At 40.2% G+C, this 12,824-nt stretch overlaps 1 protein-coding gene across 1 annotated transcript in view; it reads right to left on the bottom strand.

Moving 5' to 3' along the window:
- Positions 1–12,824, bottom strand: part of LOC110380748 (uncharacterized) — an 87,971-nt gene that overhangs the window by 31,164 nt on the left and 43,983 nt on the right. The window contains exons 3-4 of the mRNA XM_064041353.1: positions 10,195–10,382; positions 9,457–9,552 (exon numbers count right to left, since the gene is read on the bottom strand). Coding sequence (XP_063897423.1) covers positions 9,457–9,552; positions 10,195–10,382 — 284 coding nt within the window. The remainder of the gene's footprint in view (positions 1–9,456; positions 9,553–10,194; positions 10,383–12,824) is intronic.

Here is a 12,824-nt window from a genome sequence, read left to right on the forward strand (position 1 = left end):
GCGAAAGATAGTTAGAAATAAGAATCATGAATCAGTGACTCATTCATCAAATTCCATATTACATTGCAAAGAGATTCGTTGCAATAAAAACTTAAAACTCTTTACACAAACAAGCCGGAATTTTCAAGAACCATTTGAATTGAAATTGGGCATGAAATGAGATGCCTATGAAAAACTTAATCTTTTTCATAGTATGGTCTGGTAAACATCACTGGTTTACCGCGAATTTCTTTAACCTATCCGTTGTTTTGTGAAACAGATTGTGATAATGATTAATGTAGAGCTAGCCGGCTGTCATTGAACATCCTTGGCAGTCGTTGCGGGTAGTCAGAAGCCAGTAAGTCTGACACCAGTCTAACCAAGGGGTATTGGGTTGCCCCAGGAAAAAGGCTCGGGGGATGGATTAATGTAGAGCTAATATCAAAATTCAATCTGCAATCTCGAATGAACAGATAGATAGCTTATAGAAATGCCATCTAGTACACGTTTAGTAATAAAAATAATGAACAAACAATTTCTTGGCGAAAACTTTTTGAACAATGAAAATCGTTTATTAAAATGAGCGACATAATGTAAAAACCTAGTTTTTTGTCACTCATTACAAAAACATTTGTCACGCATATAATGAAATGGCGTTATTGAAAATGTTTGGTAAGTAAGGAGGATACAAGTATTATATTTTTAGACACATTAGGAATTACGAAAATGATTTAAATTGCTGGCTAAGCTTAATAAAAGATAACTGAAATACAAAATTGCTACGTAAAATAAAAAAATGCAGAAAAGGTCAGACTCGAAATTCAACATCTTAATTTGGTTCAAATAATTAAGTACGCTTTTTGAGTTAAACTTCAAAATTTAAAACCATAAATAAAATTACAAGATAAGCAAAATAAAAAATTACAAAGCGCACTTTTACGAGTAAATTAAGTCAAAAATCCATTTTCGGAACAAAATATCCTTGAACTTTAAAAAAGGGCCAGTTCATGGCGAAGTTCAAAAATCAAAAAAGAAAATTATATTGTCTTTCGCGCCTCGAACAAGGAAGTGCATTCGAGTTCATCGCACTCACCTTGCAATAATATCCGAAAACACCGGTAATCACAACACTATAAAAAAAAAACTCTCACAAATAAATCACAAGAAATGAACTGTCAAAATTTAAATTTCGAATTAAAAAATGAGGTCGGAGTTCGAAAAAGAACGCGTTAAATTCGCGCGCGCGCGTATTCCGTGTAGGGTGTATTGCAACACTGGCTGAATGGACGGCGAAGTCGCGATTAGAACGCGCGCGATTAAAAAAGCTGAACCGATATGGTCAAGCAAAGTCGTGTTGACGCTTCGATTGAGTATATCTATACTAATATTATAAAGAGGAAAACTTTGTTTGTTTGTTTGGTTGTAATGAATAGGCTCAAAACCCACTGGACCGTTTTTAAAAATTCTTTCACCATTCGAAAGCTACATTATCCACGAGTAACATAGGCTATATTTTATCCCGGTACGGGCAGTAATTACCACGGGACGCGGGTGAAACCGCGGGATAACGGCTAGTAGAAGATATAATGGTGTTATTTATAATATAGAATTCAGCCTATTATTATAAGCTAGACTATAAGCACTATAGTTACGGAATCACAATGCAGGCTGTGCTTGAATTGTTTGAATAATATGACACATAAGGAAATTCTCGACATACTGCACTATTAATCGTTACGAACATTATCAATACGAGAGTCTGTCTGTCGTGCTTTCACGTTAAAAGTACTGAACCGATTTCAATGAATTGGTGGGCACCTGCTTCTATAAGATAGATTCTAGATTAGATAATTTAGAGCCTGAGTAATCCCCAGAGGTGAAACCAAGGGGAACAGCTAGCTATAAAATAATATGTAAGTAGAACCCTTTTCTCGTTTTTGGAAAGAAAACATCCACGAAAAAAGGATTGTTTGGTGTATTTTCAAAAATAAGGAATGCTAAGTAGTTTGTATCACATGAAGTTAGATAAATCTAGAAATCTAGACAAAATCTGTATGTTCCACAGACAATGTTTTCGTATGTGATCCGTATCTATAATGTGTTCACGTGGCTACCTTAAATGGCATATCATGCACCTACAGCAAACATTGTTAGTAATTAATGTATTAACTTTTGTAGCCACCATACCATGTAGATTTAGATGATATGTTTCTATTTTTCACTAGATTTTTGTCTGAGCACATATTATTTGAATTCTATACTTTTGCTTTATTTCTTCAATTTTTAGAAGAAGAATATATGTATAGAAAAAAGTAAATTTCAATAGCCATATAAGTTATTTGCTCGAGTCCTGTGGGAACAAATTTGAGCACACCGGATAATAACTCGCCTAAACCCTTTTTCGATAAGCGTGTTCACAAAAACTCTTCAGCTTAACCTTTTCACCGCCACGCCATATCGGTATTCCTATGCCCTGTACGCCAAGCCCGAAAATCTTAATTAAATATCTACTAAAAAATACATAAAAGTAATGATTTAATAGGTTTATTTTGTATTTTTCTGCGACCTGTTTTTTGTCGAGTATAGCCGTCGTTGGCGCACAGGGCACGCTTGCTCATGTCGGCTATAGCCGACATTGGCGTTCAAAAGGTTAATATAGTATTGACAACCTCTTTAGTGCAACTAACTGTAAACACTAAACTGCAGTAACAACCACTACATGTAACGGTAAACCAATACAGGTTTCCACCAGCTCCTGCCGGGGCTGCGGGATTGTTCGAAAGAGTTACCGCGGCCCTGATACATAAAGGGGTTAAGAAGGAGCATGGTGGGTTTCAGTCAGTAAGAGTCTGACACTCCCTCACGCTGCACCCACAGCGGGAGCGGTATTTGATGATCAAAAATCCACCAGCTTCCTTTTGACCTTGAACCATATAGACGAGAGTACTCCAAGGTTAAGACGAATAACGGTATTAACTGTCAACATTTGCAACCTCAGTACAAGGTTAGATTTGTTTAAGAAATTAGCAGCTTGTAATCCTAAGATTAGTGTCTGTATTCGTACTTACTACCTTCTATAATGTCTGTCTGTTTGTTCTTTATGAATTCAAAATCGGCTCTCGCTGAAAATCAGCGCTGAGGATTTTGTACCGTATAGGGTCTCAGCATTATGCTGAGCGTGGGCCGTTTCACGTGGGGTGTGACACATATTTCCCGTTACTGCATTTCTAACTGTAATTCGTCTTTTTTTTCTTAACTTTTTGTACATTCTATTTTTATTATTATCATTTCATTTGGAGTGAACGGGTCTTCATAAGGTATTCACCAATACGTGGACATCATGACTCATGAGGAAACCTCCACAAGTATACATAGAAGAAAAAAGTTTTAAAACCGATGCAAAAGATTTTACGATTAATCGTCTAGCTAGCAAAGGACAATGTCCAAATTGGCCCTGTGCAATAAAGAGAATATCAGAATATACGATAATTAATCGCCTATTTTATTATGTAAGTTGCAAATACTCCTGTATCACGGACTAGCTGTATTCCAAAATAAACTTTTAATAGAATTTAACGCGACTAATAAAATTAGATCGCCATCTTCGCCTAATGTCATGTCATGTCAGAAGTTCAATAGGGATGTCCAATCAATTATAATCTATTGATTGAATTATTAATCGATCGATTGTGTTTTCTTTTCTAGTGCTTTCTTTTAAACCTAATAAGAATACTTTATGAATGCAGTCATACTCCATTTTAAATAGGTAGTAAGAATAATATTATACAGTAATCAAAACTTTTTATTTCTATACAATCATTAAAACATCTTATTAATTTTTTACGACAATTAATACAAAAATAACATTTATTTTTCGGCGTAAAATAAACCATTGTCATAAATACCTACTTGTAATGTTTATATGACAAAGGTGATGTAATAGACAGTTTGAAATAATTTAAGACCACAGTAAATCTTAATCGAAAAAATCGATTATTGGTGTGGTGTTGTACTACATCCCTAGTTTTGCTGTGAACGTCACGTCGTCCGTCATTGATGTTATTAATGTTATATGTCATTTTATTTTTGTACTTCATCCACTTTTTAGAAAAACAACTGCATAGGTACCTAATTATCTAGGTAGGTATTAAGATATAACCTACTTTTCAGTTTCTTAAAAATCACTCAAAGCTATGAAAAATCGTAGGTAGGTAGGTACCTACATTTAATGGTACGTTCACACGCGCGCGTTCAAATCGACATTCAACGGGCACAGTCACGTTCACGAGCGTGTAAACGGTACGCCCGAGCCCGTGAACGCGCCCGTACCCGTGAATGCCGCGAATCGGGCGAGTGTCGGTTTTTTGGCAAAGTTCAAAGGATGAATATGCGGGCGCCCTGCGACTGTTTACACGCGCGCGGGCAGTCAGTCTCTCCTGCGCTTTCGCGACGAGTGGATCTTCATTCAACGTTCTAAGAAAGTCGCTTCGATCGGAGATTGCAACATGGCGGAATGATCAACGTCGTTCATCATTTTGTTTATTTTTCCAATAAAAATAAGTTAAGCCACAGGCTATGACAGCAACAACACCGTGATCCTCGCTTCTCGCCATTCTTGCACTGACTGACACGACGGCGCGCGTGTATTCACACGCGCGCCGTCGTGTTATCTATTCCGTCGTGTTAGCTATTCAGCTTGAATGTCCGCCTGCCCGCGACGGGCAGCCCGCCGGGCTGCGCGGCGCGCGTGTGAACGTAGCATTATATTCGTTGTTATGGTTAGATTATAACCCCAAAATCTGATACTTTTTTTGAAATATATCTTTTTTGCAGCTAGTCCGCTATAAATACAAGATCTTCTAGCAATCTACTAATGATAGAGAATACAATACATAATTATCCGATGCTCTTGGCTCCAGGGCCAACTATGTATGGACGCAGAGCAATGTCCTTTCCCGAAGACTGGTGACCAGACCAGACTGACAATACCGACAACCTGAATACGACATTTTTGTAACTTGGGATGTTAAAGAAAGAATTCAGGCGAGAGAAACCAACAGCAACACAAGTTTAACACGCAATATTAAACCAACGAATTTTCATTGAACAGCATTGCGTGCGAACTTGCTACTTAAAGTAAATGAAGGGAAATGATTTATTAAAACATACGAGGGCGATGCTCACATCCTGCCAATGATTATGTTGATCGTGAATTCGTGATCATTAAGTGGCACGTGACTTGATAATCACACTCGATTTTTGTACGAAAGAAAACAGTATACTGTTTATTTCAATAATCGATCTGTCGTGTGCTTACTAGAGATAGGGTGTAGGCACGGAATCGTTCTCGTGCGTAGGTGTACGCAACTCAAGTGAAATGTGGTAAGCAAATCAACCAATACATATGTTATTAAAATCCGGCATTCAGCACCAGCCTATACTTAGTTAAGATCAGACAAGTAGCAACGTAACTTTTCTAAGTTAGGTATGCATACTTTCTAAGTGTGTCTTGGTTATCAACTAAGGGTCCGTTCATACAGACCGTGTGAACGGACCCTGACAGTGAAGGAAAACATCATTTAGAAAACCTGGACTCAAAAGGCTGAAATGGCCCTCATTCCTTCTCCGTTGGATGATAAAGTGGCTTATGATGATGTTATAGTTTGAACACAAATAGGTACATTAATACTAGCCACATTTTGAACCCTCACATTCGTACTTAAACTAACCTTTACACCTTATTCACCCCTTCTAACAGATAAGCATATGACGAGGTATTTATTTATAGCCATTAATAACAAATAAATAATAAGTCCTCATCAAAGCTAATTATGTAAATAAATTGATCATTATAAACAAATCACGTTTGTTTGTAGATGTTGAATGAGTATAATACCAATTATACTTGTGGACATAATAGGGATAGTTTTTTTCTGCAAAAAATGCGTCTTCTGTATTACATAGGGGTATTGATAACTGACTGGGTTGAGGGGGTCAGATAGGCAGTCGCTCCTTGTAAAGCACTGGTACTCAGCTGCATCTGATTAGACTGGAAGTCGATCCCAACATAGTTGGGAAAAGGTTCGCTGGTATGATGAAATGCGTCGTCTCAGCCGACTTCCAAAAAAAATGGATGATTTCAATTCGACTGTAATCTTAAATATTTCTCAGATTTTTTATTGCCATACTCTAGCTGCTTCCTATTTTTATATTTATACTCAGTTTCTTAAATAGGGCTTCAGTCGTTTTACAATGAAAGAGTAGTCATCATACGTCATCTTAGACTGGATTTTGCTTAAAAGTTATATGAAGGTACATACTTGGTCATATTTTTCTTAGAAACTTTTAAAACAAATAAACGTGACTGTGCTAAACAAATTATCGGCAAAAAGAAATATTTTGTTACTGCTCTATTGTCTGGGGTTTTCTTACGATGAGATAAGTAGTTTTCCCTATCTAATGCAGTGCATATATTTCCTTATTTATTATATTATTTCCATGAATTACCATCTCATCTCTGCTAATTAGATAGGTAGTGAGGGAATCACAAAGTGTGCTCATATCGATCTCATTATTGCACATGTTATTGATATATGTGTAGATCAGAACATTATTATCTTCCTGCCCTTAACCCTTTTTTATTTGGGGTCGGCGCAGCGTGTTTTCTTCTTCCATACTCTTGTCTACCGTCATCATCTCACAAGTAAAGTTCTTTCTAGCCGACTTTCACACAATCTATCGTTTTTTAAGAGTCTCTAAATTCATGCTCATCACCTTCTCCACAACATGATCATGATATATCGTAACGTTTCTCATATATCTCTTCATGTATTAGTGAAATCCGTGAAGTAATTATAAGGTTATTGGAAACAGAAAAACATATCTAGTAGGGTGACTGGGTACGTTCTCGCGGACTAAGTACACAAAGGGCTCCAGAAGGAACAAAGAAAGGGTTGACCTTTCAAATCTTGTAGCAGTGTAAGAAATTCCAAAAAAAAATATCCAACTTTGGAATCTCCTACAATGTAGCTCTAGTTTTAAAGACACGAACATTATTTTAGAGGTCATTACTAAATTCTGTTTTCGCATTAGCAGTAAGCGCACTACTATTTATTTAAAATAGCTCTGGCTCATTACTTATCCAATATTTGGTATATGTTTTATTAGTCCAATGACCTTTGCCTTTGTGAGTTATTTGTGTAAGTCAGAAAGGGACCTCCCCTGCTTGCTACGAATTTCTAAGGTACTTTTGGACATGGTGCAACTTTTACAGCAACTAGCATTTTTTCATATTGTCAAACGGGATTACGGACTTTTAGCAACTTTCACATATGGAAAGATATCAAAAAGTTGAATGCTTAAAGGAAATGAATAATTTCTTTAGATACCAATTGATTCTCTAGTAATTTTATGAGTTATGGGTTGGGCGCTACAGATGACTCAAAAAATATATTTTAAAGATGATTTAACCTAGACAATACCTACTTACGTAGTAACTTTTTAGTAATCTGCGACAATACTTCGAATCCGTTGAACAAAATCTTGCTGTACATACAAAAAATAACAAATGTTCAATCAGTTCCATGAATGAAATAAGTTTAAAACGCCAAACCAGACACGGTTAAAAGACGTGGGTTAAAAAAACAAACATGGAATTATTCGCAGAACTGGTGACCCCCACATACATAAGCATACCTGGTGATTCAATTGTTAATACAATATTGAGACAGGATACACCTTAAGCCTGACCACCAGTCTTACCTAGGGGTATTGGGCTGCCCGAGTAACCGGGTTGAGGAGGTCAGATAGGCAGTCGCTCCTTGCAAAGCATTGTTACTCAGCTGCCTCTGATTAAACTGGAAGCCGACCCCAACATAGTGGGAAAATGTTCGGAAGATGATGATGACATTTCGGTCCCGGTCTCGTCCCGGTCGTCGCGCCATCTTTTCCGGAGCCTACTCCGTCTGCGGCGACTGTTTTATGTTCACTGGGTGACAATGTTAACTAGCACCTTCTCCATTAAAAATAGCTATAAACCTCTAAATGACAAACTACATGAGTTAACAACTATATTGTTCACAGCATCATCACCAGTAATTACTAAGAGCAGTGACAATCTGGATAAGAATCTCAGATGGTAAGATACTTATGTATGTAATCGCTGAAGGAACGATTTTCTTTGAGAACACGCGACTTAGGTGTTATGGTGAATTTTTAATTGTTTTATAACGTGTGTTAGACATGTGAGTTTAAGGAAATTGTGATATAAGGTGTGTATTGTTTGTGCTCACAATGCTTAGGGAGGAAACGGAAGATTTACTTTTATTTTAAGGAAGTTGCTTTTACGTAAGTATGAATGAGTAAAGAGTATACATACTTAAAAATTACTGGACATATAAATCCAGACTCCATTACAATGCTACGTTATCCCTCATTAGCAAATGTCAAACTTGAATATTTTATCCAGATACCTATGGGAACAATTTTGGAAATATTGTAAATATTTTATTTGTCTAGTCAGTTAACCACAGGTAAGATAGCCTTAACATTCAAAAATATCACTAAAATCGAAAAACAGGACATTAAAAAAACAACACCCTGTATTGCGTATCATTCTACTGACATTATCAATTACAACAAAACACGTGAGAAGAAGTCACTAAAAGTTATTATGAAAATAAGCCAAGCTTGCATACTTTTCAGAACTTTGCAGATCACAACAGTACTTCACATTAACATTTTGAATATGAAATTGTAATAAACGATAAAATAGAGTTATTTACCATTTAAATATTTAATTTTCTTATTTAGCCACTTATAAAATAATATTGAGAGTTGACTATTTATTTTTAGATACATAACATTGTAGCATCTGTATCATTAATAGGATACCAATTCCACTACATTAAATGAGGTATATTATTGTACAAATGGTAACAGACCATAATACAGTACAGTAATTTTCTTTATGACCTCGGGCGCCCTCTGTTGAAGAACGCTTACACTAATCTTGACTTCGACTGTACGTAATCCAGCGCCATCTAGCGTCACAAGTTGGAAACTTATCATGATCTATAAGAACGGTTTAACATAAGAGTCACAGATGTCACTACACAGTATAGGTTCTACTTCAAACCGTCACGAACAGATGGCGTTGTTTTTAAACATCCATCCATTTTTTTACATTCATCTTACAAATATCTACTCTGCTGGTGTTGACTTCAGGAATATTGTACTTGTTGTGTTAATATAAGGCGTTTACATTCGAACAAAATCCTATGTCACTTCAAACTTAGAAACGTAAGAGGCTGTCCCATAGCGCAATACTAACTCTGATATTAAATTCTTATTCCACGGAGACACTGCCAGGAATTAACAAATATTTTAGCCGCACCTTGCTAAACCACATCATATTGTAGGGCACTACGCGAACTTAAGAAAGTTCTAAAATTAATAATAATTCTATTAAAAACTTACCTCAGCCCAAAAGCAGACGATAAGGGACGACCCAGACATAAGCAGAGGGTAGTAGGCAGACAGAAGACTCGTAGCCCAACCCTCTTGGAACGCCGACTAGAAAAACAATAACAAAAATAATTAAAAACAAAAGTGATACGCGCATTATTTTATTTGTCGATAACAATAGAGGTTGATAACATGATTCGGTGAGTGAAATAGATGTTTTTTGTTCTTATCGAGTGCGAAATTTCCCTTTGTTAATCTGCTTGTTTTGATGTTAGAGTCTTTGTGTTTGTCTTTGAAAAGCAATTGCGTCTTAGGTGGAAGGTGCTTCAGAATTTCTTTTGAAATGGTGTAAAAAATGTTATCTCAAGTGCTTATTTTGAGCCTGATTTCTTCTACCAGGAAGCGCAAAACTGCGAACTGATTTTGATGCGGTTTTCGCGAATTTATAGAGAGATGCTTCAGGAATGTATATGTGTATGTATATAATTAACATCGACGTGCAGTACGAGGCACGAGTGGATCACTGGTTAAAATTACTTTTATACTGTTTCTGTTTCCCTGCGGTTTCACCTTCGCTCCAGGGACAACTTCTTCCCGCACCCAAACAAAATATAGCCTATGTTGCTGTAGTAACCTAACAGTGAAAGCATTCTTCAAATCAGTTTGGTACTTTCGGAGCCATCAGTATACAAACAGGCAACCAAAAAAAATATCCTATTTATTATTTTAGTAAAAGTATAAAAGACTTACCGGTGAAACAAAATAAGCTCCCCTAATGAGGGACGCCAAGAAAGCGACGAGGTACAGCATCTTCTGCGTGGTAACCTTGCAGGCTCGGAGGAAGGTGGGCGCCTTCAGTCTCCTGTACTCCGTCACCACACATATGGTGAGCTGGACTGCGCAGACGAACGCTACTAGGAGAAACACGCCGCCTATGCCTGGAATGGGAGAAAAAAGGGGATATTAGTTTAGATTCTGTTGATTTGCTTGTGTTACTTTAAAAATATTGGTGTTGCTATTTTGTGTACATATATGGCTCTCATTTTACAAAAAATATTGCCCAATACAGCCATATAATACAAAATATGATATGCAATAATACCAAAGTTGATATTTAAAAAATATTCTAGTTAATTCTAAAAAGTTTTTAAAGCAATCAAGCTTCATTGACACTTAACGAACAACGTAGTTTAAGGTTTTTGTAATAAAAATAAGTGAACCTCGAGTTTTGACAAAATTTTCCTTATTTAGATACTTGCTTGTTAAATCTTTTTACAAGTCTCGTAAAATACTTAATGATATGCATTTTGGCTGAATAAATATACGCTAAACATGTTGTTTGTCAAATAATGTCTGTTTGTTTTGTACATCAGCTGATAACGAATCGATTTATCAGTTTTACGTTCCATTGAAATCCATTGTTTACGCTAAATGAAGAAGGTAATGCTATACATGGATGGATACGGTCATCTTGTATGTTGAGAAAATTCTGACTTGATATCGAAGCAGGACTTCAGGAGACAGGAGGACCTTCAAATCTGATGATGCAATACTTACACGCGTGGTAAGGCATGTTAGGGCCGGCACACTCGTCCCCCGAGTACCGGATCTCGCACAGACACGTGCCGTTCATGCAGTCGCCGCGGCCGCTGCAGTCGAGCGCGCAGCCGGCGCCGCGGACCGCTGCCGACATCACTGCGTCAGCGTAGTACGCGAGCAGCGAACGCATTTACTAATGATGCAATACTTACACGCGTGGTAAGGCATGTTAGGGCCGGCACACTCGTCCCCCGAGTACCGGATCTCGCACAGACACGTGCCGTTCATGCAGTCGCCGCGGCCGCTGCAGTCGAGCGCGCAGCCGGCGCCGCGGACCGCTGCCGACATCACTGCGTCAGCGTAGTACGCGAGCAGCGAACGCATTTACTAATGATGCAATACTTACACGCGTGGTAAGGCATGTTAGGGCCGGCACACTCGTCCCCCGAGTACCGGATCTCGCACAGACACGTGCCGTTCATGCAGTCGCCGCGGCCGCTGCAGTCGAGCGCGCAGCCGGCGCCGCGGACCGCTGCCGACATCACTGCGTCAGCGTAGTACGCGAGCAGCGAACGCATTTACTAATGATGCAATACTTACACGCGTGGTAAGGCATGTTAGGGCCGGCACACTCGTCCCCCGAGTACCGGATCTCGCACAGACACGTGCCGTTCATGCAGTCGCCGCGGCCGCTGCAGTCGAGCGCGCAGCCGGCGCCGCGGACCGCTGCCGACATCACTGCGTCAGCGTAGTACGCGAGCAGCGAACGCATTTACTAATGATGCAATACTTACACGCGTGGTAAGGCATGTTAGGGCCGGCACACTCGTCCCCCGAGTACCGGATCTCGCACAGACACGTGCCGTTCATGCAGTCGCCGCGGCCGCTGCAGTCGAGCGCGCAGCCGGCGCCGCGGACCGCTGCCGACATCACTGCGTCAGCGTAGTACGCGAGCAGCGAACGCATTTACTAATGATGCAATACTTACACGCGTGGTAAGGCATGTTAGGGCCGGCACACTCGTCCCCCGAGTACCGGATCTCGCACAGACACGTGCCGTTCATGCAGTCGCCGCGGCCGCTGCAGTCGAGCGCGCAGCCGGCGCCGCGGACCGCTGCCGACATCACTGCGTCAGCGTAGTACGCGAGCAGCGAACGCATTTACTAATGATGCAATACTTACACGCGTGGTAAGGCATGTTAGGGCCGGCACACTCGTCCCCCGAGTACCGGATCTCGCACAGACACGTGCCGTTCATGCAGTCGCCGCGGCCGCTGCAGTCGAGCGCGCAGCCGGCGCCGCGGACCGCTGCCGACATCACTGCGTCAGCGTAGTACGCGAGCAGCGAACGCATTTACTAATGATGCAATACTTACACGCGTGGTAAGGCATGTTAGGCCGGCACACTCGTCCCCGAGTACCGGATCTCGCACAGACACGTGCCGTTCATGCAGTCGCCGCGGCCGCTGCAGTCGAGCGCGCAGCCGGCGCCGCGGACCGCTGCCGACATCACTGCGTCAGCGTAGTACGCGAGCAGCGAACGCATTTACTAATGATGCAATACTTACACGCGTGGTAAGGCATGTTAGGCCGGCACACTCGTCCCCGAGTACCGGATCTCGCACAGACACGTGCCGTTCATGCAGTCGCCGCGGCCGCTGCAGTCGAGCGCGCAGCCGGCGCCGCGGACCGCTGCCGACATCACTGCGTCAGCGTAGTACGCGAGCAGCGAACGCATTTACTAATGATGCAATACTTACACGCGTGGTAAGGCATGTTAGGGCCGGCACACTCGTCCCCCGAGTACCGGATCTCGCACAGACACGTGCCGTTCATGCAGT

The sequence above is a fragment of the Helicoverpa armigera genome, chromosome 25, assembly GCF_030705265.1.
Source record: "Helicoverpa armigera isolate CAAS_96S chromosome 25, ASM3070526v1, whole genome shotgun sequence".
Taxonomy (NCBI): Eukaryota; Metazoa; Arthropoda; class Insecta; order Lepidoptera; family Noctuidae; genus Helicoverpa; species Helicoverpa armigera.